The following is a 25,130-nucleotide window of genomic DNA, read 5'->3' on the forward strand; positions in this document are numbered from 1 at the left end:
GCGCCCGCCGCCTACCGCCCGCCGCCCGGCGCCGCGCCCGCCGGCGTCCCCGAAGGTGCCCCCGGCCCGGCCGGGTCGCCGCCCCGCCCGCCGCCCCGCGAGCCGCTTTGTCTCGGGCGGGGCGCGCGGGAGAGGCCGCCAGGTGCCCCCCGCCGCGGGCCGGGGCCCTCCGCCCCGGGGCGGCGGCGGTGGCGCCGGGCCCCGGGGCGGGGGGCGCGCCGGGATGGGCCCCAAGCGGCGGCAGCTGACGTTCCGGGAGAAGTCGCGGATCATCCAGGAGGTGGAGGAGAACCCGGACCTGCGCAAGGGCGAGATCGCGCGGCGCTTCAACATCCCGCCGTCCACGCTGAGCACCATCCTGAAGAACAAGCGCGCCATCCTGGCGTCGGAGCGCAAGTACGGTGTGGCCTCCACCTGCCGCAAGACCAACAAGCTGTCCCCTTACGACAAGCTCGAGGGGCTGCTCATCGCCTGGTTCCAGCAGATCCGCGCCGCTGGCCTGCCGGTCAAGGGCATCATCCTCAAGGAGAAGGCGCTGCGTATAGCCGAGGAGCTGGGCATGGACGACTTCACTGCCTCCAACGGCTGGCTGGACCGCTTCCGCCGGCGCCACGGTGTGGTGTCCTGCAGCGGTGTGGCCCGCGCCCGATCGCGCAGCGCTGCCCCCCGGTCCCCAGCGGTGCCCGCCAGCCCGCCCGCCGTACCCTCGGAGGGCAGCGGTGGGGGTACGACGGGCTGGCGCGCTCGGGAGGAGCAGCCGCCGTCGGTGGCCGAGGGCTACGCCTCCCAGGACGTGTTCAGCGCCACTGAGACCAGCCTATGGTACGACTTCTTGCCCGACCAGGCCGCGGGGCTGTGCGGCAGCGATGGACGGGCACGCAGGGCCACCCAGCGCCTGAGTGTCCTGCTGTGCGCCAACGCCGACGGCAGCGAGAAGCTGCCCCCACTTGTGGCCGGCAAGTCGGCCAAGCCTCGTGCAGGCCAAGCCGGCCTGCCCTGCGACTACACCGCCAACTCTAAGGGTGGTGTCACCACTCAGGCTCTGGCTAAGTACCTGAAGGCCCTGGACACCCGCATGGCTGCAGAATCTCGCCGAGTCCTGCTGTTGGCTGGCCGCCTGGCGGCCCAGTCCCTGGATACCTCGGGCCTGCGGCATGTGCAGCTGGCCTTCTTCCCTCCGGGCACCGTGCAGCCGCTGGAGCGGGGAGTGGTCCAACAGGTGAAGGGCCACTACCGCCAGGCTATGCTGCTCAAGGCCATGGCCGCGCTAGAGGGCCAGGATCGCTCAGGCCTGCAGCTGGGCCTCATGGAGGCCCTGCACTTCGTGGCTGCAGCCTGGCAGGCAGTGGAACCTTCGGACATAGCTACCTGCTTTCGTGAGGCTGGCTTCGGGGGTGGCCCTAATGCCACCATCACTACTGCCCTCAAGAGCGAGGGGGAGGAAGAGGAGGAGGAGGAAGAAGAGGAAGAGGAAGAGGAGGGTGAAGGGGAGGAGGAGGAGGAGGAAGAGGAAGATGGTGAGGAGGAGGAGGAAGGGGGGGAAGGAGAGGAGCTGGGGGAGGAAGAGGAGGTGGAAGAGGAGGGTGATGTTGATGACAGTGATGAGGAGGAAGAGGAGGAAGGGGATGAGAGCTCCTCTGAAGGCTTGGAGGCTGAGGACTGGGCCCAGGGAGTCGTGGAGGCTGGTGGCAGCTTCGGGGGCTATGGTGCCCAGGAGGAGGCCCAGTGCCCTACCCTCCATTTCCTGGAAGGTGAGGAGGACTCTGAGTCAGACAGTGAGGAAGAGGAAGAAGACGATGAGGAGGAGGATGAAGATGATGAAGATGATGAGGAGGATGGTGATGAGGTGCCTGTGCCCAGCTTTGGGGAGGCCATGGCTTACTTTGCTATGGTCAAGAGGTACCTCACCTCCTTCCCCATTGATGACCGTGTGCAAAGCCACATCCTCCACTTGGAACATGATCTAGTCCACGTGACTAGGAAGAACCACGCCAGGCAGGCAGGAGTTCGGGGTCTTGGACATCAAAGCTGAGCCACTGGGCCTAGCTGTGCCCCCAACCTGGATGTGGCAGCTCCAGCCCAGGGCAGAGGACTCTCTGGGGAGCCGCTGTGGGTGGAGCCAGAGTGGGGAGCCCCAGATCCTGTAGTGATGTTCTCCTGGCCCTGTGACAGGCCCAGTCATCTGGTAGGGCCTCGGGCTGGCATCAGCCTCACTGCCTGCTTATTGCCTCTTTCTCAGAATCCTCTTTCCTCCCCATTTTCCCCTGGGCTTGGGGGACCAGGTGGGGAGGGTGGGGAGCTGTCCGGTGCTACCACACCGTGCCATCAGTGGACTAGGCCACAGTAGCAGCCAGGGATGAACCCTGGAGGCTCCTGGCCAGAGAGTGCCTCTCCCCTCTGCCATCCACACCAGGTCTTTGGTGGGGGGGACCCCAAAGCCATTCTGGGAAGGGCTCCAGAGAAAGGTCCAGCCTAGGCCCCCACAAGGCTGGCAGCCCCCCATCCCTACCCCTGGGCCGCCTTGAGAAGCACAGTCTAACCACAGGCTCCTGAGCCTGCCTCTGCCTGCTTCCCCACCTCCTCAGTCCCTTTCTCTGGTCCAGTCCATGTTACTCTGGCCCTTGGTTTTCTTTCCAGATTGGAGGTTCTCAAGAGGCCCTCCAGAGGAGTGATTATGGGCACTTCCCTTGTGGGCAGCTGCAGGCCTCATGCCTCTCCTCTCTCTCTGGCAGGGCTCTATCCTGGGCAGGGGACCTGGGGCTGGGCCCAGAGTCCAGCCATCCAGTTGCTCCTTTCCCAGTCTGAATTCAATAAATCCGTCCACCCCCCTTTTGTGGGGGTGGATGTTTTAACAGCCAAGGGTGCATCCTTCATGGTCTGGGCTTGCGTCTGTCTTGGGGACACTTCCTTTCCCGGTTCTCTTTGGCCCTTGTTCTGGTGGGACAAATGTTGAGAGAGTGGCCACAGCCTAGGCCCTGACCAGGGTAAGGGGCAACATCCATATCTAAAGATTTTCTAGGCTTGGCGGGAGGGGGGCAGGTTTGAGAAAGCTGGGCCTTGCACTGCTTTGGGGTTAGAGAGCTTTGGGTCAGTTGGCTGGGACAGGAGGGAGGGAGCCAACAGTCCCTGTGGGTCAAATTAAATTGGGAACTAGGCCTGTCAAGACCCATTAAAGATTCCTTGCAGGAGTGAGGCCAGAGGGCAGAAAGAAAGGGTTGTTGGGGCAGCTCCTGTGGTCCAGATTGGAGTGGGTAGGAGCATACAGGCCACCCCTTGTATGGTGCCTTAAGAGGAATTCCTCTAGGCCTTTCAGTGATTAGCATCTCCAAGCCTGGTAGCTATCCTTGGGAAAAGTGGCAGGAGGAAGGTGAAATTGCTGAAGAAGACCAGCCCCGAGAGGTTGAGACTGTTAGAAACTCTCTTGTGTGGTGCCCTCCAGGGCTCCCCCCCCAGTCCAAAGGTGAGGACAGTCCCCTCTGCTGATCCTACCCTCTTTCTTCAGGGCCAGCTCACCCCTCCCAGGCCCTTCCTCATTGAGGCCCTCAGGCCCCAGTGGTTCCAGCAAGGGAAGGGCCTGAGCTTGAGCCTGCTGGCAGCTCTGGGCCCCAAACCGGTTTTCCCACCTTGACTGGGGCTGGCATATTGTCCCTGTGGTTCCCTCCCTACACCTCCTTGCGGTTCCTCCTCTCCCCACCCTGGAATGTGGGGGTGAGGGGCAGTCATCCAATTCATCTTTTTAAACAAGAAGGTGGAGTGAATGTTCCACACTTGGCCTTCAGTACCTCTGGCACTCAAGGATTCCCTCCAGGCCTTGAAGGTTTCAGAAGTAAGTGATGGCAAAAAGTAGTTGGGATTCCCACCCTGGCCCCCATCGTGTCCCCATCTGAGCCCTGGAGGATGAGACAGGGATGTCCAGCCTACCTGCTTGCCCGCTCTTGAGAAAGTAGGTGGGAGCATTAGCCTTCTCCCCAGGTGCTCCGGCCAACCAAGTCCATCACCTCAAATACCAACAGAGCAAATCATTTCCGTTTGTCTCTTGCCAGCAAGAACACCTCTTTTGCTGGGACTGAGATCATCTCTTTAATGATAACACCAACTGATGTTAATAGGGCTCTTTCTGTGTGCCAGGTTCTGTGCCAGTTTAGATGCTCACAAAGCCTGTATGAGGTAGGTAAAACCGTGAGAAAACACATACAGAGAGATTCAGTTATGTGCTGAAAGCCACACCACTAGTCTGGGAGAAGCAAGCTTTCTCCCCAGGCTGACCCTAGTAGTGCCCCTGTGCTGCAACTTTGTGCCCCTTCACTAAGGAATTCATAACTCTAACCATATTCCTAAAGGAACTGGTTACCAACTGTGCTTCTAACCCATGGAAGAATATCTCTTGGACTGAGATGAGTGATGTGGAAGTGTCTGCAGTTGCTCTTGAAGCTCCTGTATCTATAATCAACTCCTATTCCCCCAGCCCCCAAATATAGGTCTGTAAATATCCTTTACCATTCTCCCTATGACCCCATTGGGACAAGTAGGTGAGAACCATCACCATTTCATCAAGGAAGAAATAGGGTTAAGGAGTTAAATGACCTGCCTAAGACACTAAACTTGAGCTCTGGTGTTCTCCGTGGAGTTTGGGTTACGTATTAAATATCTTGCCAGGACATTGCTGGGGTGGGGGGGCGGAGGTGGGGATGGGGCAAGTGGTGAAAGGATGGCCCTATGAGCACAGAGCTTTGAGGAGGGACCTGGCAAGGTTCGCTGTCGCACAGACTATCACACTGTCCAGAAGTGAAGCAGCCCGGTGATTATCAATGGACCCCCCAGATAAAGCTGACAAACACACAGTGGGATGCTTCGTTCACTTGGGACTGAGGGCTAAAAGACCCTGGAGGGGGATTCCAGTCCTGGGGATGCTGATACAGGGGTTCTGGGAGCCTGGTTGGCTTTGGCAGTTCCCAGAGTGGGCCAATGTCTGGTCAGCAGGTGGCGTGGACACAGAGATGATTTCTTCTTGGGAGGCGGGGAAGACAATGCCACCTAACCACCTTTTCAAAGCTGGGGCCTAAGAGGAGGTAGCGGGGTAAAACTACAACTCCCAGAAGTCCCTGCTCCCCGGCGAGTCTAATGTGGTTGCCATGGTTTCAGAAAACAATATGGCCGCTCCCAGCTGGGACCGGAGTCTGGGTTAGAGAGGCTGAGGTGGATCTGGGCGGCTGCAGTAGAGAGAGGAAGCTCTTGAGGGGTCGTGAAGTTGGGGCTGGACGCTGCACAGCTGGAACGGCCTGACCTTGACGAGGGCGCCAATGGCGAGCAGCGTGGATGAGGAAGCGCTGCACCAGCTGTACCTGTGGGTAGACAACATACCTCTGTCCCGGCCCAAGCGAAATCTCTCTCGGGACTTCAGTGACGGAGGTTTGTGCCCCTGTGTGTGTGTGTGTGTGTGTGTGTGTGTGTGTGTGTGTGTGTGTCCGCGCGCCCGCGCTCACCTGTGTGTGTCCTGTATGTTCGGGTGTGTAAGGAGTCTGTGTGCATACATGTCTCTTTGGGTTTGTGTGCTTGTGGTGGTGGGGTGGAGGCGGGTTGGTGGGACAGAACCTCCTAGGACTTCAGTTGTAGAAGTGTGCATCTGTGGGAATGTGGGCATGTGTGTGTGTCTCTGTATATATGTCTACATGTTCTATCCTTTATGGATGTGTGGTGTGTGTGAGTGTGTTTCTGATTCTGTGAGTCCCTCCTGGGACTTTAATGACTAAGAAGTGTGTCTCTGTATGTATTTGTGCATCTGTGTGTGTGCACACTTATTGCTGTATTCTATATGTCTGTCTTGTGGGAGTCTGAGCATATGTGTGTTCATATGTTCTATCCTGTAAGTGTGTGTGGGGGGTCTTGTGTGAATGTTTCTTTGTGACTGTGTAGGTGTCTGTCGAAGACTGTCTCCTGGGATTTTAATAACAGAAGTATGCATCTCTGTGTATATTGGTGCATATGTGACTCTTCTGTGTATGTGTGTTAGTGACTGTCTCTTGGAACTCCAATGATGGATGTATGCGTCTGTGTATTGTTTCTGCTTCTCTGTGTGCTTTTGTGTGTGTATGTGTGCGTATTTATGTCAATTCCTAGGGTGAGGTTCCAGGCTCCTGAAGGGTTCCCTTGGAGACTCATTCTCTCGTAGAGGACCAGGGACCTTAGTTTTCATGTGCTCTGAGTTAATGATGAAGGGATGCAGCTCCCCTGGGGTGTGCTGGAATTTTAGTCTCTTGATCACTGATCTTGCTTTCTCCCCCCCCCCCCCCCCGTTGTCCTTCCCCCTTTCCACATCTCCACCTCTCCACTTGTCCCCACCACTCTGCCACCCCTGATTCTCCCCACCCCACCCCTCACCTTTTTTCTCCCTTCCCCACACTTATGCCTGCCCGCACCTCCCTCTCCCTCAGTCCTGGTCGCAGAGGTCATCAAGTTTTACTTCCCCAAGATGGTGGAGATGCACAATTATGTCCCTGCCAACTCTCTCCAGCAGAAGCTCAGCAACTGGAGTCACTTGAACAGGTAGAATACTTGGGTGCACTAGTGGGCTCTCCAGCCCCCTACCCTGAGATCCCAGGAAGGGCTGCCCCAGCCCCTCCACCTCCTTCATTGGTCTCCCAGCCCAGACTGATGGAATGGTGGGGAGGGACAATGCAGACAGAATCTATCAGTGACAAAATCAAAGGATTCTTCTTTTGAGGAGGCAACAAGGACCCTCGGGAGACCCAAACACTGGGCTCAGATTGGGTGCCTTGCATTCCCCAAGAGCTGCACTCTGAAACGGCTACAGTTGCTGCGCCCCTTCCCTCCCCAACACCCCTCACTTCGTTCCCCCAGGACCCAGTCCACCATCCCTGTGTCTACCCCCCAGGAAGGTTCTGAACAAGCTGAACTTCTCAGTACCAGAGGATGTGATGCGTAAGATCGCACAGTGTGCCCCGGGCATGGTGGAGCTGGTGCTTATTCCACTGAGGCAGCGCCTGGAGGAGAGGCAGAGGCGCAGGAAGCAGGGCGCTAGCTCCTTACAGGTGCCATCCCACTCAGCTTCTCACATTGTTCTGGTGGAGCTTCCCAGGCAGCAGAAAGCCCTGCCTTGATGATAAGTGTGGGAGAAGGGTGCCTGGTCTGGGAGCTCCTTGGAGGTGGCAGCCTGAGCTCACAGCAGACCCTGGGGGTTCTTTCAGGAGCTGGCTCCCCAGGATGGCACTGAATACATGGACGTGGGTAAAGTGGCCTCTCCTTTTCTTCCCTCCCATGAGGAGTTTTCCTCCTGTCCTTCCTTCCTATGGGCAGGGGTAGGGGTGGGTGGGAAGGGGGAAGACAGGAAAATAGGATTCCAGCAGGGTTACTTCTCCACTTGCCTTTTCTCAGGTTTGTCCCAGAAGGCCGGAGGGGAAGCTGCCCTGGACCCCCAGGGAAGGGGCCAGCTCAGGTAAAGAAGCTGGGAGTTCTGACCTCTCCAGGCCTGGTAATCTCCCCATGCAGCCTGGGAGGTGAGGGTGAAAATGTAGGAAAGTCAGGGACAGGTGGGAGAAGGTAAGGAGGGAAGGGAAGGCCTGGCCAAGGAAGGGTGAGGGTGGGGCCCGAGGTCCAAGCCTCTGCTAAGCTACCTCTCACCCCAGGGTGGACCATCAGCCTGCACCCCGGCCTCCGGGGTATAGTCAGGCGCTGCAGGGCGACCCAAGCTTCATCCTCCAGATCGCTGAGAAAGAGCAGGAGCTGTTGGCCTCACAGGAGACCGTGCAGGTGAGGACACACTGGGAAGGTGCCGGGGGATTGGGGCCTGGAGAGGCAGGGGCAGGGCGTTGGGCTTGACCTCTGCGCGGCTTGGCCCAGGTGCTGCAGATGAAAGTGAAACGCTTGGAGCACCTGCTCCAGCTCAAGAACGTGCGCATCGAAGACCTCTCCAGGCGGCTCCAGCAGGCGGAGCGTAAGCAGTGGTGAGCAGAGGCCACAGTGCGTGGGCACGCCCCAGTATCCGCCGGAGCCCAGATGCCAACGCACCCACTGACAGACTAACGAATGGGCGGGCGGAGCCAGCAACTCCAATGAGCCTGGGACAGGAGCGCCCCCTCCCTTGGGGTGTGGGTGAGCGTTGGGGGCAGTGGGACAGGAACCCCCCACAGCTGAGCCCTGGGACTGAGCCACCTCCTTACACTCCATCCGAGTTAGGAGACTGGACCACTTTCCAGAACCCAGAAGCCACATGCAGAGACCTGGCCTGCACCCCAAAGCAGTGCCCAACACCAGGGGCTGTACTTTGGTGCTTCCTGTGCTGGGCCTTGGGGAGTGGTCCCCCAGCTTGGCCCACACCCCTAGAACCAGGTCCCCGCCTTGCTCTGAAGACAGCGGCAGCTCCATCCAGGCTAGTCCTCTGTCTGCTGGGCAATGGGGAAAGCTGCCTCAGATAGCTGAGGGGCTTCCTTGCCCATCCTGGGCACTCACCTGGGACCCATCTAGAGGCTGGAGAACACAGCAACTGGAGAAGAAGGGGTGAGGAGTGAGCTCAGCCAGGAGTGGGGAAGACATGGGCTATGCCTGTTCTAGTAGCCCTCCCTCCCATGGGACAGGGAATGTTTGGGGGACATGGGACAGGGTTGCCTCCATTAAAGGTGTGCTCTCCTTCCCGTGCCTGCATTCTCTCTCTGCCTGGGTCCCTGAAGGCAGCAAGTTCCTGTCCCTCTTGTACTGCCCCCTCACCCCTTGAGTGAAAGGGCCTTTTGGGCCCAGAGTGGGTCTTACCTTATGGATGACTGGGCCAGATGGCCACTGCTTGGTAGGTTGATGATACAACCAGGGGTTAGGTCTTGTGCACCAGGACAGCCTGGCTTCTAACTCTGGCCTTAGACTGACCCCCAAGCCTACCTTCACAGGGTCCTCCAACCCTGTCCAAACCCAAGCTTCAGATTCTCCCATAAATATAGCCACACAGGCACTCTCAACCCTGCTTATGGACTCACCCCTAAATCTGTCCTCTGTATGATTCACAGCCCTCCCACGGACTGATCCCAGGTTCTGTGGATCAAGGCCAAGCTTGACTCCCAATCCCAACCAAGATACCATGGCCTTGGTGTGACCCTAATTCTGATCATCTACTGACTTCAATACTGAACATTTGAAAATCCTGACACCCCTCATCTAGACCTAGGCATACACTCAGCATACCCAGGAGAAACTTAATCTCTTGGGTTCTGTATTCTGGGACACATGTACAGCAATGTTCATAGCAACACTCTTTGCAATAGCAAAAGAACTGAAAAGAACATGTATTAGTTATCTATTACTGTGTAACAAATTACCACAAACTTAGTGGCTTGAAACAGCACACATTTCATATTTTCTGTGGGTTGAGTCCAAACATGGCTTAGCTGGGTCCTCTGCTTCAGGGTTTCTCACGAGGATGCAATCAGTGTTGGGCAAAGCTGTGGTCTCATCTGAAAGCCTGACTGGGGAAGGACTGACTTCCAAGTTCACTTGGCTATTGATAGTTAAGTTCTTTGTGGCTGTTGAACTGGGGTCTTTAGCTTTTGCTGGTTATTGGCTGGTGGCTGCCCTCATTTCCTTGCCACATTGTGGCCATCTCCAGTATAGCAGCTAGTTTCATTAAGCCAACAAGATCGAAGTTACAATCTTATCTAATATAATCACAGGAGTGATAATCCACATTTGTGGTATTCCATTTATTAAAAGTAAGTCAGCCCATGTTCAAAGGGAGAGGTACTCGTGAGTGTGAATACCAGGAGGCAGGGATCACCAGGAGCCATTTTAGAAGCTAACAGCCATGAGGATGAAAATACAATGAAAGGATAAAACCTAAGATAGTTGTTACTTCCGAGAAAGCAGAGAGCTTATTCATTCTAGTGTTGGACACTTGGGTTGTTTCCAGTTTGGGGCTATTACAAATGGTGCATGTCATATGCATGTCTTTTGGTGCATAACTAAGAGTGAAATTTTGGGGTCACAGGGTTGGAATTTATCAGCTTTGTTAGATATTGCCAAGCAGTTTTCCAATGAGGTTATAGTTCTTTAATTTTTGTTAAAGAGAATGGAGTCCAGAAAACCATGTGTTTGGAGTGGATGCTTAACATATGCTCAATCTGTTCTCCTAATCTGGAGTTGCTCATATTTCCTCCACATATCACCCATCTCCACTGAGCCTGTGGCTTCCCTCAGTCGTCTGGCTCTGGTAGATCCATTTGCACAGGAAGTCCCAGGGCCTGATGTCAGCTCCCCCACCCTTCTTGCTACACAGGCCTATTGGGATTCGATGGCAGCCATGTACCTCCTAGCCTGACTTCCTCCTGTCCTGAAAAGTCTCATTTCCTCCTGGAGGCTTCTGGAACCATCTGCACTTATACTATGGCTTTGGGGCCTTCCCTGGGAGCCTGTAGTATCCTCAGGGGCATGGAAAGCTCTGTATTGCAGGTCCTCCTGGCCAGTCAGCCAGACAGTCCAGTGCCTGGGAGTGTGGGGAGGGTTTGGCAGGCAAAGGAGACCATAGTTCTTTTTGTGTGGTGTATGTCTCACCCTAAACTGTGAGTGCCTTTAACTCCAGAGCCTAGCACGGTAACTTCCTCATCATATATACTTAGTAAATATTTATTGAAAGGAGTTGGCCCTAGGCAGTGCACAGTTAGTAGCTAGTCCATGTGTTTGAAAGAGCCCATACCAGAAGGTGTCTAGAAAGACATAAAAAAGGCAGGCCTTAACCTGGCCCAGAAGGAAGAGTGAGTTTTGCCTAGGGAAGGAGACTGGGAGGGGCATTCTAAGTGGGGAGGTAGCATAAGGAGGGTATCAAATGTCTGCATAGACTAAGAAGGTAAAATAAATGTGAGAAAACAGGGATCGGTGAGGACTATCGTAAATTGATGTGCCAGCCTTTGATAACTAGACTGGAATTCAGTCCATGTTGTTAGATCTTCTGATACTTCAAAAGAGGAATAAGAGGATGAGGAAGTGGAGGAGGAGTAAGAAGAATTAGAATTTTTGTTTTGTGTTGCCTGGTGTGTGTTTGTTTTAACTTACTGGGGATTAAACCCAGGACCTTGTGCATGTTAAGCATGCACTCTACCACTGAGCTACAGCCACCCCTCATGAATCAGAATTTTAAAAAGCCCCATGTGGGCTAAACAAAATACATCTGAAGCCTACTTTGGGCACACTGTGTGCCAACTTTAGACCTTGAATAGAATAGACATGGGAATACAACTGTGGGGGAGGCATAGTGGGGTGCATGGAATGGTGGGGTTGGGTAGTGAGAAAGCATTTGGCAACAGTGGATGTGCTGGGATCAGAATGTGTAAATCTCCCAATGACCACGTGCGATGGAGGATAGTATCTCAAAAGCTAGAGTGTGCACCCATCACAAAATGATGCTAAAAAGTTTGAGGCTTTGCTGGAGACAGTCCCAGATCACGCCGCTTTGGAGCAGGGGAGGTTGAGATAGAAACAACAGCTCAGTAAGGTTAATTTGCCAGCAGTGTGTAGACCAGAGACCAGAAGTTAGGGGCCACCAGGGATCCAGCGGAGGGTAGGAGCCTTGGGGGGTCCCCAAAACCTGCCTCCCCGGTCTTTCTGAAAGGAAGCTGGCCCTCAGTCCCCCATACTATCTTCACCCCTAGTTAACGTTGGAAGGACGGAGCCATGCTCCGAACCATTCCCCGCAGGTACTTGAGGGACCTGTTCCAGCTAACGAGATGGGAAGGGTTTTTGTTTGTTTGTTTGTTTGTTTGTTTTTAAGGACCAGCAGGCGGAGCAGCGGCTAGAACCCTTAAGACCCAAGGGCCACGTTTTTCGCTCCCAGGCTCTGTGCAGGCGCCCACATCCCACTCCGCAACGCTGTGTTAGGCGCATCTCTCTGCCATGGCGACCGCCTCCATGGAGACGGGGAGCAGAGGCTGCGGTTCCCGGGGGGCGCCTGCATGGTTCTCCCCACCCACCCTGCGTGCCTTTTTTGTTCTGATGCTTATCCGGGCTGGCCAGGCTCCCTGGACGCATCTCAGGTCCGTGAGGAAGAGCTTCCTCCGAGGCAGGGGCATGGGACGGAAGGGGAAGATGCCGAATCCTGGGGATCGCGAAGCGGGAAGGATATAACGTTCCTCGGGTCCTGGAGAGGACTGAGCGATGCTCGTAACGACTGCCAGTGCGGGCCAGGAAGCCAAGGAAGAGAGGAGAGCGTCAGTTGCCCCACCTAGTCCTGAGCCCCACCTTATGAGGGCGTCGAGCCCAGGGGACGCCCCTTCCAAGTTGGGCGGAGACGGGAGGTGCAAACTCCGAGGCTGAAAGTGGACGCGGTCAAGGCCTGTTCAAGGTTCTTCCTCTTTCTCTTGCTTTTGTGCGATTCTGGCCCCTGGCCACACCGGGCTGCCTGGATGACTTCATCGCGAGAACTCGACGGGCCCTGGGGTGTGGGCTCTTAAGGCGCAGCCGCAGGCCTCCTGCAGGTGACACAGTGGTGCGTCGCCCGTCGGCGGTTCTCTAGGGCCCGCTTATTGGCCATAGGAGGCCTCGCCCCACCCCCCCAGTCGGCCAATAGGAGGAGTTGGGGGTGTGCCCTTGAGGCGGTAGGCGGCGGCGCGGGGCTCCCTCCTCGTGTTCGGCGTTTAGCCCCCGCTGCAGCTTCGACCGCCACCGCTGCCGCCTTCGCCGCCACCGCTGCCGCGGTCGTCCCTGCCTGGCTTGTCCTCGGGGTACTCCCCACACGGTGAGACTGCTCTCCCTTCTGCCACCTCCCGGTTCCGCCCAGATCGCGGAGATCCCCTCGTGGTGGAGCCGCTGTTCTAGGTAGTTGGTGCCTGGGACCCTATCGGGCTGGGGCTTGAGGCCTCCTCTGTCGGAGCTGGGCCATGGAGGGCTCCCTGGTACCTGAACTGGGGAGATGTCAGGCCCCAGCGCTGCAGTGACCGTTAGCTGGTGGAGCTAGAGTGTTTTCCGCGGGGCGCTGCAGGGGCACGTGTGACACAGTAAGGGCGGGGGCCTAACGGGGTCAGCGCCGTCAGCAACTCCCCCCTCCCACTGCTATTGTCACCACCTCGCTGTGTGACCTTGGACGAGAGCCTCTCTGAACCTCGCGTGGCTCGGCACCCTCAGGGAGGAGGGCGGTGATGTCGGAGAGTACGAACTCCGGAGACTACTGCGTCAGAAGAGGTGAGGGTGGGGACGGCACAGGATTATCTCTGGGGAACAGAACTGCCGCCTCGCAGCCCGGAAGGGGTGCGATGGTGGGGCGTACAAACGCATCTGTCCCCTTACAAGATGAGGATGAGGTGGGGATGGGGGCGCCACACCCACAGGGATGGAGGCGGGCGAGGATACAGGTTCCTATACTCTGGGCCCCTGGTGCTTCCGGGAGCTTGGCCACCACCTCCTCGTTGTTACAGCGCAGGGCGGTTCTGTTTAGGTTCTGGACCAGTGTTCCTGTTAGTGGGCAGTGACCCTGGTGGACTGAGAAGGGAGGCCTTGGGTTGCCTTTCCTCTTGAATCTTGGCTTGGGAAGTGCTGGTAGGGCATTTCTCTGCCCGGGGAGCTGAAGAAGGTCAAGAGCAGCTGTCGTCCCCTGGACCTGGCCTGGCCTCTACTTCTCGGGGCCTGGGTGGGGCAGTGGCCTGGAGGCCAGAGATGTCTAAGCACCCTATAGCTGGGGGCATGAGGGGGTATGGGGAGGAGGTGCTTTGGAGAGGAGGGCAGCACTTCTTGGGGAGACAAGAGGGTGTGGAATGTTGGGGGTCTCTTCCTCAGTTCACTCCTGCTCCACCTGTTTCTGAGAGAGAGAACACCAATATTTATCTTTACAACTTTGCCCTGCTGGAGGGAGGAGGAAATGGAGTCACAGCCATACTGAATTGATGTAAAACTGTCACAACCACTCCTGACCTCCAGCCTTGCTTTTCCAGGCCTTGTTCTAGGTTTGTGGTCCACCCCACTGTGTGCCCACTCCTATGTCAGGTTCTGGAGTCAGCAGGTTAGGGTGGCCTCGATGGGTGCTCTTTTTACATGCTTGAGCTTTCATGAGAGGCTTCTCTGGGACTGAGTGCTTAAGCCAGGACTGAGCCCTGAGCTGGGAGAGGGAGGATGGAAGGTTATAGAATTCCTGGCTCAGAAAGTCCTTGAAAAGGTTGGCAATGGGGATTGAGGGATGAATGAGAAACAAAGCCCCAAGAAGCATGCCCCTAGTCACAAAGCAGAGGACAAGCTGGGGCTGGCCCTGTGATGCCTGGGATTTGGAGGCTGCCTCTGGGGCAGAGAGGTGGTGTGGGGGTAAGCTGTGGGGTGGAGGGCATGAGGGTGGCAGATTCTGGAGCTCCACTTTGCCGTGGACAGACTGTCTTTAGCCTTCCCTCTGAGTCTGGAGCCCTGGGCTCCAGCATGTGACATCCTGGAGTAGTAGTTAGCACCCTGCAGGGCAGGAATATAAGGAGCTGAGAACTCTGGGTTCCCATGTAATTGTCCATCTGTCCATCTGCCTATCTGTCATGTCCCTGCGCTTGCTCCTTGTGCCAGAGGCTCCACTGGGTCTGGCTGACGCCTGCCCGGGGTAGGATAACCTCAAAGCAGCCTTTCTCTCTAAAGACGAGGGGGACCTGAGCTAGCAGCTCTCTGTTTCTCAAAGAGACGTTTCTCCCAATTTCTGTCAGAGTAACTGAGAGCCGAAAAAGTCCCCCAAGGCCCTTGTTCCAGCTTTCCAGCCCTCTCGGTCCTGTGACTGGCCATGGTACTGCCCCTGACCTGTTGACAGCCCATCTAGGGTAGGGGGTGTATTTCATTTTTTGGCCAGGTGGGGGCATTTCCCAGGATGTACATCTTTACATCTTCTTTATGAGCTCTTCTGGTTGAGGGGGTACAGCGGGCTTCCAGCAGTCTGCTCTCTGACAATCCCAGGGGACCTGGCTGGCCTGTGAGTGGGGGAGGGGAAGGCAGGATGAGGGAAGGGAGGGGGAGACCCCTCAACCCTTGAGCTGTTTTCTGAGAAGGCTGAAGTCCCTGGGGCCCACCCCGAGGGCCATTCTAGGCTGTTCCAGGATTGGCCTGAAGTGCCTCTTTAATGCTGAAATTGCTGTTGCTTCGGAAGCTAGTCCTTTGGGGGATTTGCTTTGTAAAGGTGGGGGTGGAGTGGGGAGTGTTGTCACAGAGCTTCAGGCACCAGCTGCAGCAAACCCACTGAGGAAGAGGCCACTGCTTATGCCTGTGCTGCGGATGAGGAAACTGAGGCACAGGGACATGAAGTAACTTTTCCATGCAGCCTGCATTTGCACCAGGACTTCTGGGGTCCTTTCCACGCCCGTGCTGCCTCTCAGGGGCTGTGCTGCTTGGGCCACCCTCAAGACTTGGCTGGCGCAGGAGGAGGCCTGGGGTTTCAAGGGGACCTAGTGGTTCCCGATGGACACACCTGCAGCAGGAGGAGGCCCAACGCCCTCTCCTTCCTACTCTGATGAAGAATTGTATGTGGACGATAGTCAGGCTCACAGGCGCAGTGACCAGCAGGGCTCTCGGCTATGAAAGGAGCTTTTTCCAGCCTGCTCTGGGCCCCTGAAGTCACCTGCATCCCTGCTCTGTGTTCTCGCTGCCCAAGGGCTGCAGGCAGTGCCTGAGTGCTTGCTCTGTCCTGAGCTCTGGGCGGTGCCAGTGATACGGGTCCTGCATTCGGTGGACTTCCCATTTCCAGGTAGGGGCAGAGGGGCAGATAACAGCTGATTGTGGCAAGGCTAGACGATTGCCCAGTACTAGGCCCCAGTCTGTGAAATGGGGGGAGGGGAGTGCCCTCCGGGCAGGGGTTGGCTAAGAGAGCAGGGTGGGGAGTTCCTCTTCCTGAGAGCCTCCGGGGAAGTCATTGGCCCTGATGTGCCACATCTGCCTAGAGGGCCCAGCCGAGGCCCATGCTTGGGCTCCTCTTAGTTTGGTCATTGATTCATTTAACAAACATAAACTGAACACAGCTGGGCTGGGTGCTGGGGACACAGTGTTTGGCAAAAACAGTCACTGCCCTTGTAAGGTGGGGAACAGAGATATCAAATGATACCAGAAATGAGAAAGGGGCTCGTTTTGAAGATTTTCAGGCCTATGCTCAGATGGGTGGGGGTGGGGTTGGGTTGTGCTACCTTGAAAAAGGTCCTCTAGGGCAGAGACCCAGGCGAAGGTGTGGATGAGGGACTGAGGATTATTCCAGGCAGAGGGTTAGAAGGCAGGCAGTCAGGCAACAGGCAGTGGCCTGGGGAGAAAGAGGGGGAGGCGACCCTTCATATACTGGGGTTTTACGAAGTGAAGAGTGTTTTCTGAAGAGTCCTAGGAGCCTTTGCTCACCAGCCATTGTTTGAGTTTTACCCGGGGCCTCCAGGAACTGTCTTGGGAACTGGGGGGATCTTGTCACTCCCCATGGCTGCAGAGGTGTGGCTGGAGCAGCCCCTGCACAAGGTAGGAAGAAGGCCTGATCCCTTGCACTGAGCCCACAGCTTCAGGGCGTGGCTGGAGTGGGTGGGGTGGGGCTAGGCTCTCTGGGCAGAAGCTGAGCATTCCGGGGCTGAAAAAGCTGCCCCTCTGGGACTGAACGCAGCGTGCTGGCCTGGGGCTATTCCTGCCTTGGCCACTCCTGCATTTCTGAAACCCAAGCCTTGCCCTTCCTTGTACCTCCTGAGGCTCCCTTCTACCTGGGGCTCATGGTACCAAAGCTGTTCACCCTGCACTTGAGGCCGGGCTTGGGCCTGGGTGGGCTTCTCGCGTTGGGAAATGGGGAGGGAGAGGAGGCCTACTCCCAGGGCAGCCTGCTGCCTGAAGGACCTTGAGGTCATGCCCTCCACAGGCCCAGCCCCAAATCTGAGGCCACCCTGTGGTTTCTTTTCATTCCCTGGACTAGCCATGGGTCACTCATCTCTAAATACTTCAATGTGTATCTCTGGCAAATAAGGGCCTACTTTTCTATATAATCCAATTCCATTATCTCACCTAACTAGATCAGCTTTCGTTTCTTAATGTCATCTAAGATCCCATCCCACTCACTCACATTTCCCAACTATCCCCCAAATGTCTCTTTTTATAGGTAGTTAGAAACCCCCTACCCCATTTATTTTTCTTCTTTCAACTGACCTGGTGGAAAAAACCAGGTCAGCTGTCCCATAGAGCACCCTGCCTTCTTGGTCTCTTTGTGTGTTAATTTAGAACAGCGAAGGGCCAGATAGTAAATATTTTAGACTTTGCAGGCTATGTGGCCTCTGTGGCAACTACTTGAAGTAGTTTTGCTTTAGTGCAAAAGCAGTTTTAGACAACACATAAACAAATGAGCACCACTGTGTGCCAGTAAAACTTTACAAAAAAACAGTGGTGGCCCCTCCGGCTGTAGTTTGCCCATCCTCTATCTAGAACAACTTCCCTCCTTTATTTTTCTTCTTGCAGATTGAGAAAAAAAAAAACAAAAAAAAACTAGGTCAGTTGTCCTGTAGAATAAGCGTGCCTTCTGGGTTTGTCTCCTTGCCTTCTCATGGGATCAGTTAGTTAATTTGTTCCACTGGCCTCTGTGTTTGCAGTAAGCTGGAAGTTGGAGGTCTAGGGGCTTGTTCGATGCAGGTTAGACATTTGGGGCAGGACTCCCTTGTCAGTGACGCTGTGACTCCGTGCTGCCTCACATCAGGAGGCATCAGTGTGTCCGAGCCGGCTGACGTCACATCCACCCACTGCAAACTTGTGTCATTTCCTTTAACCCCAGGTAATCTGTCAGTGGCACTTGCACATCTGTGAGCATCCACTTCAACTTTGCCCTCCTGGTTTAGCACTCACTGATTGGTGTTGCTTCCTGCATTTGTTTTTTGGAGGTTGCAGAATTATTTAGCATTTGGTCATTTCTTTGTGAAAGAAGAGCTTCCCTTTAACCACCAGGGCAATTTGGTTACAGGAAAGGCCAAGAGACAGGCTGAATTACTTCTCTTTATTGCCAATTTTCAGGATAGAGAGTTAGGGCATTGCCACCATCAGTAGTGACAAATGAAGGTTTAGGTTTGTTTGTTTTGCTTTCTCTCTTCTTTTTTCACAATCTCTATGAATGCTCTGGTTTTATATAATTCCATCTGTTTCCATCAGTTACACTCATTATTCTTTTTAATGCTGAGACTGTCTCATCTCAGCCTATCAGAGGCCAGGCTGCTCACACAGGCTTCCTGGGGGCACCTCCCACTGCCTCTTCCCTGAGGCTGCCCTTGGGTTGCTGTGCTGGGAGGCCACCAGGAAATCAGACTGGAGTCTGAATGGTGGGTTTCGATGGGGGACAGCCCTGGAGGGGCTGTCTGTTCTGTACATGACCCTGACCAATTGCCAGGAGGGAAGGCTCTAAGGACATTATATTATGTGGGCCCTGATTTTTGTCCCCCTCCAAGCATACTGTTAACTCTGACCTGAACCCACTTGTGCAACCTGAATGATGTGGCCTCTGGATGTGGGACGGTACAGCCTGTGTGTCTCGGCTGGGCCAGCCCCTGGAGTCACCAGCAACAGAACTGGCCCCTGGAAAGTGCCAAAGAAGTCCCCTTCCTTTGTAGGCTGCCCCTTCCCACCAGCCTCAGGTGGTCTGGGCAGAAGAGTCCTGTGCTGGTGCTTTGGCACCCAGAAACTTGAGTTCAGTACATGCTGGCTGGGCCCTGGGTCAGTAGGGTATAAGGTAGGGGTGAGGACTCTTGGTGAATGTGAGGAGTGGGTGGAGGAGTAGGGAGCAGAAGCCCCCTGTGCTAAGGGGCGTAGGCACCACTTGGGCTACTGAGCGCAGCAGGAGTTTGCTTGGGTCCTTCCTAAAGGGAAACCTCTGCTCTCACCTAGTCATAGACCCATCAGTGGCCCTGACCCCTGCCCTCCCTGCTTTCCCCCATCAGGCTCTTGCTGGTGTCCCTGGAGCATGGCAGGCTGCTGAGCTTGAGCGGTGGTGTCTGGCAGGAGCTGCGTGTCTCACCCCATGGCAGGGAGGGCATCCATGGCTGCAGCCAACAAGGGTGAGTGCCTGCCTGGCCTGGCGGGGTTTGCAGTCTTCCAGCAGACCCTGGTGGAAGCGGGCATTGTTGAATGCATTGGCTCTGTGTGTGCCTGTCTGAGTGTGAGTACGAATTACATCAGTAATCACACTAGTGTTTGTGCTGGGAACACCTAAGCCCTAGCAGGGAACTTGGGGACCTCCACAGGCTCCTTAGTGTGCTAGTCTAGGGAGGTGTGTCTCCAATGCTCCCAAGTTCCACTGTCAGGGTTGGGGAGCACTAGGTGCTTGTTATGAGCACTAAAGCTGGTAGGTGGGCAGGGCCACAGGAGGCTGTGGACAGGACTTTGGGTTTCATTCAGAGTCCAGAGGGCTCATAGAGGGTTTTAGGCAAGGGAAGCCTGAGGATATGAGGGCTGAGTCTCAGGGGCTCAGCAGGGAATGTGGAAGTGCCAGGCTGGCCCCCTGGGCCTCCACTGAGTATGTAAGAACCCCGGCAGTCACAGGGCCCATCAGAAGTCAGAGAGGCCTGGGATCATGCTCTGGGCAAGATGGGCTTCTTTTAGCTCAGTTAGACTGAGCTACCCTCCCCTGGGCCAGGCCCTCAGTCCAGCTCCCACTACTCTGCCTACCTGAACTCCCTGACTTCCTGGCCTTGGAGAACCCGTCCCAGCTGGGGACAGCTGAGGGCTTAGTGGGGGGCTAAGCAGAGGAGGGAAAAGTGTCTCTGGGAGGGGTCCCGGAGTTTCCCCTGGGTTCTTCCTTCTTACCTGCCAGTGATCAGTGATGAGGTATATAGGCAGCTGCAGCCTCTCCCAGGAGGGCTGAGTGTGGCTTTTGACCCCCTTGTTTCTCCTACCCCCAGGCAGGTCCCAGAGAGCCCATTCCTGTCCCTGCCCTCCTCCCCTCCCAGGTTGGGGTCAGCAGGAGGGGCAGGCAGGGGGCCTCAGGCACTGACAGACCTGGAAGAGGAGGCCCCAGAGCAGGGAGCTTGGCACTGTGGAGGAGAGCAGCAGGCAGGGTGTCCCGATGACTGGGGCTGAGTCCTGCACTACCTGGTGCTTGGTGAGAGTCGGGAGGACTGTCCTTTCCTGTCCCTGGTGTCGGCCTCATTCCTTCTAAGTGAAAGGTCCTATTAGCTAACCCCAGAATGCCCCCACACCCACTCTCGGGATGAGCATTTTCTGTGGGGAGACTGAGCAGGTAGGGGCAGGTGGGAGCCTGGAGCTGCATGATGTCCACTGTCCGGAAGGATGTGGCCTAGCCCAGCAGTGGATGCTGGGTGATGTGAAGGGCAGTCGCAGGGGCCAGGGGTTGAGGGTACACAGTGGACTAGTTTCCTGGGACTCAGCGAAGGCAACAGTCCTGGAGCCCTCTCCTGCTCTCTTTGTAGGCAACAAGCCCAGAGTTCGGAGTATCCGCTTTGCGACAGGCCATGATGCAGAAGGCTCCCAGAGCCATGTCCACTTTGATGAGAAGCTGCATGACTCCGTGGTCATGGTCACCCAGGAGAGCGACAGCAGCTTTCTGGTCAAGGTATGTGCACACCAGCCCCCGTCATCAGCCTCATTCCCCCTCCTCCTCCCTGGCCCTACCTGGCTTCCTGGGCCTGTGCTATTTCCTCTAAGTTGGTGCCATAGACACATCTTTGTCCTTCCCTGGGCCTTGGTTTTTCCATCTGTAAAATGGGAAGTGTGAGATTGCTATGAGATGAGTGCACTTAGACCGTTACTTGAGTGGGAGTGGAGCTGCTGTTACCATCCACGGCATCACTCTGACAACGGCAGTTGGAAGGCAGGTGTCAGGGCTGTGGTGTCGCAGGCCTGGTTCAGGTCCAGGCCTGCTGTTCTGGGTCTGTGACTTTGGGAAGTTTACCTGAGTTTCCTCTTCTCTGAAGTAGAGATCATTCACATTCCCATAGGGTTGGAAATGGAAGGATGTCTATATGTCACACAGGTGTGAGGCTAATTAACACTGATATCTGGGTGTGACTTTATGTGCCCTTCTTTGCCACACTGATTTAAGCTCTTTGCAGGAGTATTTATCACTGCCATGTTTTCCCTCCCTCTCTCCTAGTGGCCACATCTCATCCAGCTTCTGGTGTGGCTCTTCCAAGTGCTGGGATACTGTTTTGGTCCCAAATCCATTTGGGGGAGGGGCAGGAGGAAGTCTTTGGAGGGGATGGATTGGGGGGAAAACAGGGAGTGAGGCCCTCAAGTTGGACAATAAACCAGGGCTTCAGAGTTGAGCCTTGAAGGGCATGGAGGGGGAGGGGAGTGGCATCCAGTTTATTGAGACCACCCTGAGGAGGGACCCAGATTCATGCCCATCTCTGCCCAAGTCTAAAACCCTTGCTCTTCCTCCTGCAGCTGACAACTTTCCCAAGGGAATAAACAGAATGAACCCAAACTTTCAAAAATAGCTTCCCACCTCCCATTGCAAAATCCATTCATGTCCACTAGAGAAAAATTGGAAGACAGAGAAAATTATAAAGAAATTTAAAAGTACCTGCAATCATTCTATTCAGAAATAACCACGGTTAATATTTTGATATGTGTCATTCCAGTTTCTTTTTTAGTTTTGTTTCCAAAACCAAAAAGCTGATATCACAGTGTACACACTGTTTTTTACTTGCTTCTGTTGTGAACCACCTCCTGCCTGTGTCAGTAAATAATTCCCCACAAGATTTTACAATCGCCTTGTATTCCATTATATGTATCATCAATTTAGCTGGTTCCCTATTCCTGGTGTTGTTTCTCTTTTGTACTGTTATAAATATGGTCGTGATGAGTATTTTTTCCACATCTCTGAGTATTTCCCTTGGAAAATTCTGCAGGTGATGCACTGTATTACAAGATTACCATTGGCAGGTACAGCCAGAAAGCCCTCTTGAGAGGTGTGCCCTCCAGCAGCAGAGTGTGGGGGCCACAGGGACTGAGCTGTATTGTGCAGTCGTATCATCCTGATCCCATTGAAAGGCTAAATGTTCCCCCAGGGACAGGGCCATCCAGTTCCTACAACTGAGCAAGAGAGCATGTGCACACATGAGCTGTGGGTCCAGCACGCACCCCTGCACCTCCTGGACTGGCATCCAGGCAGCCTACTCGCTCAGCAGCTACCCTGGCTTGTGACCCTTCACACGACTGGAGTTTCCAAGGATGGCATCTGTCCCAGAGGACATCGGATGCCAAGATCTGTGTATGAACAACAGAAATTGCTCAGGCCTTGAATCAGGGCTGTTGGGCAGAGTGAGCCTCTGAGTGGGCAGGCAGGCATCCATGTTCACGTGCCAGCGGGGCAGGCAGCAGCCTCAGTCCCATGGCTGGTGCCAGGCTTGTGGGTCAGCTCTGGACTTACACAGCTGGTCTAGCGTCTGTGTTTCTAATTCCCATCCTCCATCTTGTGCTATCTGTATTGCCTGGTGGCCCCACGTGAGTGACTAGAGGACCAGCATCCCTGACCCTGGGCTATTGACTCTGGGCACGTGCCGGTGGTGGTGGTGGCAGGTGGGTGGCCTGTGTTATGGAGCTTTGAGCCTCCCCTGTGGGCAGAGGCTGGTGCCTTGCTGTGGGCCACATGTGGCAGGAGTAGCCAAGAAGTCCAGGGAGGACTTATACCGTGGCCACTCTGGCCTTCAGCCAGTCATTTCCTGGCTTCCATCTCATCATCTATATAACGGGCCACTGAGGACCTTTGAGTCCCATGAGACAGATGCTGAGGAGTGTGCTGGCCAAGCTGTAGGGATGGGATCCTTAGAGAAAGGGCCTGGAGCTACCAGGCTGGGGCTGTGGACTGGCTAGAGTGATGGAGGGAGTCAGGCTCCCCTGGGATTGTCAAGGAAGCCAATGTAGAGGCCCACAGGGTCACAGGTGGCATAACCTGGGCGGGGCCTGGGGGAGACTAAGTGAAGGTGCCTCCTCCCCCCCGCCCCTCCTGCTGCAGGTTGGCTTCCTGAAGATCCTGCACAGGTATGAGATTACCTTCACTCTGCCCCCAGTGCACAGGCTGAGTAAGGACGTCCGAGAGGCACCTGTCCCCAGCCTGCACCTCAAGCTCCTCAGCGTCATGCCCATCCCAGAAGGTGCGTCCCCTACTCAGGGTGCTGGAAGCCTGCTCTGCTCCAGCAGGGCCTGGGTGTGAGCAGGAGTGTGAGCATGGGGTATGTCCTTCCCCACATCTAGGGCGGATGGTCAGCTCAGCAGTCGGGGGACGTGATGCCTTTTTACGGGCTTGCAGTGTGGCAACTTGGCAGGTCCCATGCTCCAGGCCTCCCTCCCTGGACAGAAGTCCACAGGCTCATACAGTTGGCCTGTCTGCTCATCGCCTGTTAGTTACCTCAGCGGGATGACTGGTGCCACTGAGGAACTGGCTCTGGGCCTCTAGCCCTCCCTCTGCTGCCCTTCGGGAAAAACCTACCAGAAACTCAGCAACTCTGAGCAGCTACCTCCCAAGCATCCGCCAGACCTGGGCTTGGGCTTGGGGCTGCTTCTCCATACACTGCCAGCGTCAGCGTCCCCTCCTCCCCAAGGCTAGGATATCACTTTCACCATGTGCTGGGGCTTCAGTTTCATGTCCCCTTACCTCCACCTCACGACCTTGCCCTTAAGTGGACTGAGCAGGCCCTCTCAGGCCTTTGCCTCTTGCCATCTGATCTGCTCAAGGCCCGCCCTGCCCTTTCCCTCCCCATCACCCCTTCTTCATCACCCCCACCTCCCTTCCTGCCTTTTTGGGGAATCCCGCCTCCTGGAAGCCTGGGTTTGACCCCTGGCCTGCAGGTGGAGGCATGTAGAGCTCATTGAAGAATGGGAAATTCAGAGACCTGTGCACCCCGCCCTGGGGGTGGGTCCTGGGCCATCCTTTCTCCTTTGGAGGAGGCGGCCAGTCTAGGTAGTGGGTAGGGGTCAGTGAGTGCTGGGGGGCAGGAGTGGCAGGCTGCAGAGGTGCTGATTGCCTGGACAGGTTACAGCGTCAAGTGTGAGTACTCAGCGCACAAGGAGGGCGTCCTCAAGGAGGAGATGCTGCTAGCCTGCGAAGGTGGCACTGGCACCTGCGTGCGTGTGACGGTGCAGGCGCGCGTCATGGGTGAGAGCACGAGGCGGGTCTGACTAGAGGAGGGAGGCGCCGAGCTGGCTGCAAGGGGTTTCCATCCTCGAGTATGAAAGAGGGATCCTTGCCTTGGCCCTTTGCCAACTTTCTTGGTAGGTGCCTTTCTCCCCGCCCCCTAGCAGAGTGGGGTTGTGGGGTGGAAGGCAGAGGGGTCCCCTTGGAGTAAACGGGGCCTGGGTCCAGCCACATATACTGACTTGTCACCTGCCTTGCAGACCGCCACCACGGCACACCCATGCTGCTGGATGGTGTCAAGTGCGTGGGTGCTGAGCTCGAATACGACTCGGAGCACAGCGACTGGCACGGCTTCGACTGAGGCCCGCGCCTCCACCTGCCTCGGGGCCCCTCAGCCTTAAACCCCACCTTATCTCCCCGAATGCTGTGTGATGGTGTGGCTTCCTCGCCCCTCCCCGGGGTGGGTGTGGAGGTGGAGAGTCCAAGGGCCTCCAAGCCGGAGCCTCACCCACACTTCTCACCTCATTTGTACCACCTCCCTGCTCCTCCTCTCCCACTTCATCCTGTGTGCCTCAGTCTCCTGCAGAAGAAATGGGTTGAGCCCCCAAGGAGGCTGTCTGAGGAGGGATGGGGGGGCCTGGGGGGTTCTACCCACCCCCGACCCCAAGCCATAGGGGCTCTAGCCAGGACCTGGGAGAGGGGGGAGCTGGCTCTGGGGCATAGCCACCCCTGTTACCACTGCTGCTGTCTCGCTTTAGCCACCTCTCCTGTCCCCTCCCTCTTTCCCACTGTTGTCCACGGTGAGTAGGAGGGAGGTACAGTTCCCAACTCCTAACCCCCAGGTCTGTGTTATTTGGTTTTTAAACAACTGGTTGGGATAAAACCCTAAAGAAATAAAACTTTCAGTGGATACCAAAGGCCAGTGAGATTTTTGTTCTCCAGGGCCCTGAGAATACCCAATCCTTTGCAGATGGGCCAAGGAACAGTTTTGGCTAAACTCATTCTTTTTGGAGATAAGGTCACTTCATGGTATTAGAGCACCCAGTCCTGAAGGAAATATGCATGGGTGGCGGCATTTTAGGTCTGGGAATAATTGCCAAGAAAGAGT

At 55.8% G+C, this 25,130-nt stretch overlaps 3 protein-coding genes across 5 annotated transcripts; all 3 read left to right on the forward strand.

The window, feature by feature from the left end:
• CENPB (centromere protein B) lies at window positions 1–5,279 on the forward strand. Of its 2 annotated transcripts, XM_074346979.1 has the most exons (2): window positions 1–1,517; window positions 5,143–5,279. In XM_074346979.1, exons 1-2 carry the CDS (start codon window positions 224–226, stop codon window positions 5,184–5,186), a joined length of 1,338 nt encoding a protein of 445 aa, XP_074203080.1. In that variant the 5' UTR covers window positions 1–223; the 3' UTR covers window positions 5,187–5,279. The 2 variants fall into 2 exon arrangements, with proteins under 2 accessions (XP_074203080.1, XP_045364554.2); XM_045508598.2 differs by lacking the exon at window positions 5,143–5,279 and having other exon boundaries at window positions 14–2,859.
• SPEF1 (sperm flagellar 1) lies at window positions 5,275–24,939 on the forward strand. Of its 2 annotated transcripts, none has more exons than XM_010972748.3 (11): window positions 5,275–5,409; window positions 6,432–6,543; window positions 6,893–7,049; window positions 7,206–7,245; window positions 7,393–7,453; window positions 7,644–7,767; window positions 7,858–7,961; window positions 11,762–12,724; window positions 18,867–18,983; window positions 20,355–20,497; window positions 24,283–24,939. In XM_010972748.3, exons 1-8 carry the CDS (start codon window positions 5,301–5,303, stop codon window positions 11,784–11,786), a joined length of 732 nt encoding a protein of 243 aa, XP_010971050.2. In that variant the 5' UTR covers window positions 5,275–5,300; the 3' UTR covers window positions 11,787–12,724; window positions 18,867–18,983; window positions 20,355–20,497; window positions 24,283–24,939. The 2 variants fall into 2 exon arrangements, with proteins under 2 accessions (XP_010971050.2, XP_074203081.1); XM_074346980.1 differs by lacking the exon at window positions 24,283–24,939 and adding an exon at window positions 21,331–21,702.
• On the forward strand, window positions 18,863–24,939 carry ADISSP (adipose secreted signaling protein). Its single transcript, XM_045508601.2, has 5 exons — window positions 18,863–18,983; window positions 20,355–20,497; window positions 22,904–23,042; window positions 23,921–24,043; window positions 24,283–24,939. The coding sequence occupies exons 1-5, from the start codon at window positions 18,947–18,949 to the stop codon at window positions 24,381–24,383; spliced, it is 543 nt and encodes a 180-aa protein (XP_045364557.1). The 5' UTR covers window positions 18,863–18,946; the 3' UTR covers window positions 24,384–24,939.
• Window positions 24,940–25,130: the final 191 nt, after the last annotated feature.

Source organism: Camelus bactrianus, chromosome 19 (genome assembly GCF_048773025.1).
Source record: "Camelus bactrianus isolate YW-2024 breed Bactrian camel chromosome 19, ASM4877302v1, whole genome shotgun sequence".
NCBI classification, from domain to species: Eukaryota; Metazoa; Chordata; class Mammalia; order Artiodactyla; family Camelidae; genus Camelus; species Camelus bactrianus.

Coding starts and splice junctions, on each gene's coding strand:
- CENPB (XM_045508598.2), top strand. CDS start 224: ATGGGCCCCAAGCGGCGGCAGCTGACGTTCCGGGAGAAGTCGCGGATC.
- SPEF1 (XM_010972748.3), top strand. CDS start 5,301: ATGGCGAGCAGCGTGGATGAGGAAGCGCTGCACCAGCTGTACCTGTGG. Junction 6,544..6,892: donor AACTGGAGTCACTTGAACAG/GTAGAATACTTG, acceptor TCTACCCCCCAG/GAAGGTTCTGAACAAGCTGA. Junction 7,246..7,392: donor CACTGAATACATGGACGTGG/GTAAAGTGGCCT, acceptor GCCTTTTCTCAG/GTTTGTCCCAGAAGGCCGGA.
- ADISSP (XM_045508601.2), top strand. CDS start 18,947: ATGGCAGGGAGGGCATCCATGGCTGCAGCCAACAAGG. Junction 20,498..22,903: donor ACAGCAGCTTTCTGGTCAAG/GTATGTGCACAC, acceptor CTCCTGCTGCAG/GTTGGCTTCCTGAAGATCCT. Junction 23,043..23,920: donor CGTCATGCCCATCCCAGAAG/GTGCGTCCCCTA, acceptor TTGCCTGGACAG/GTTACAGCGTCAAGTGTGAG.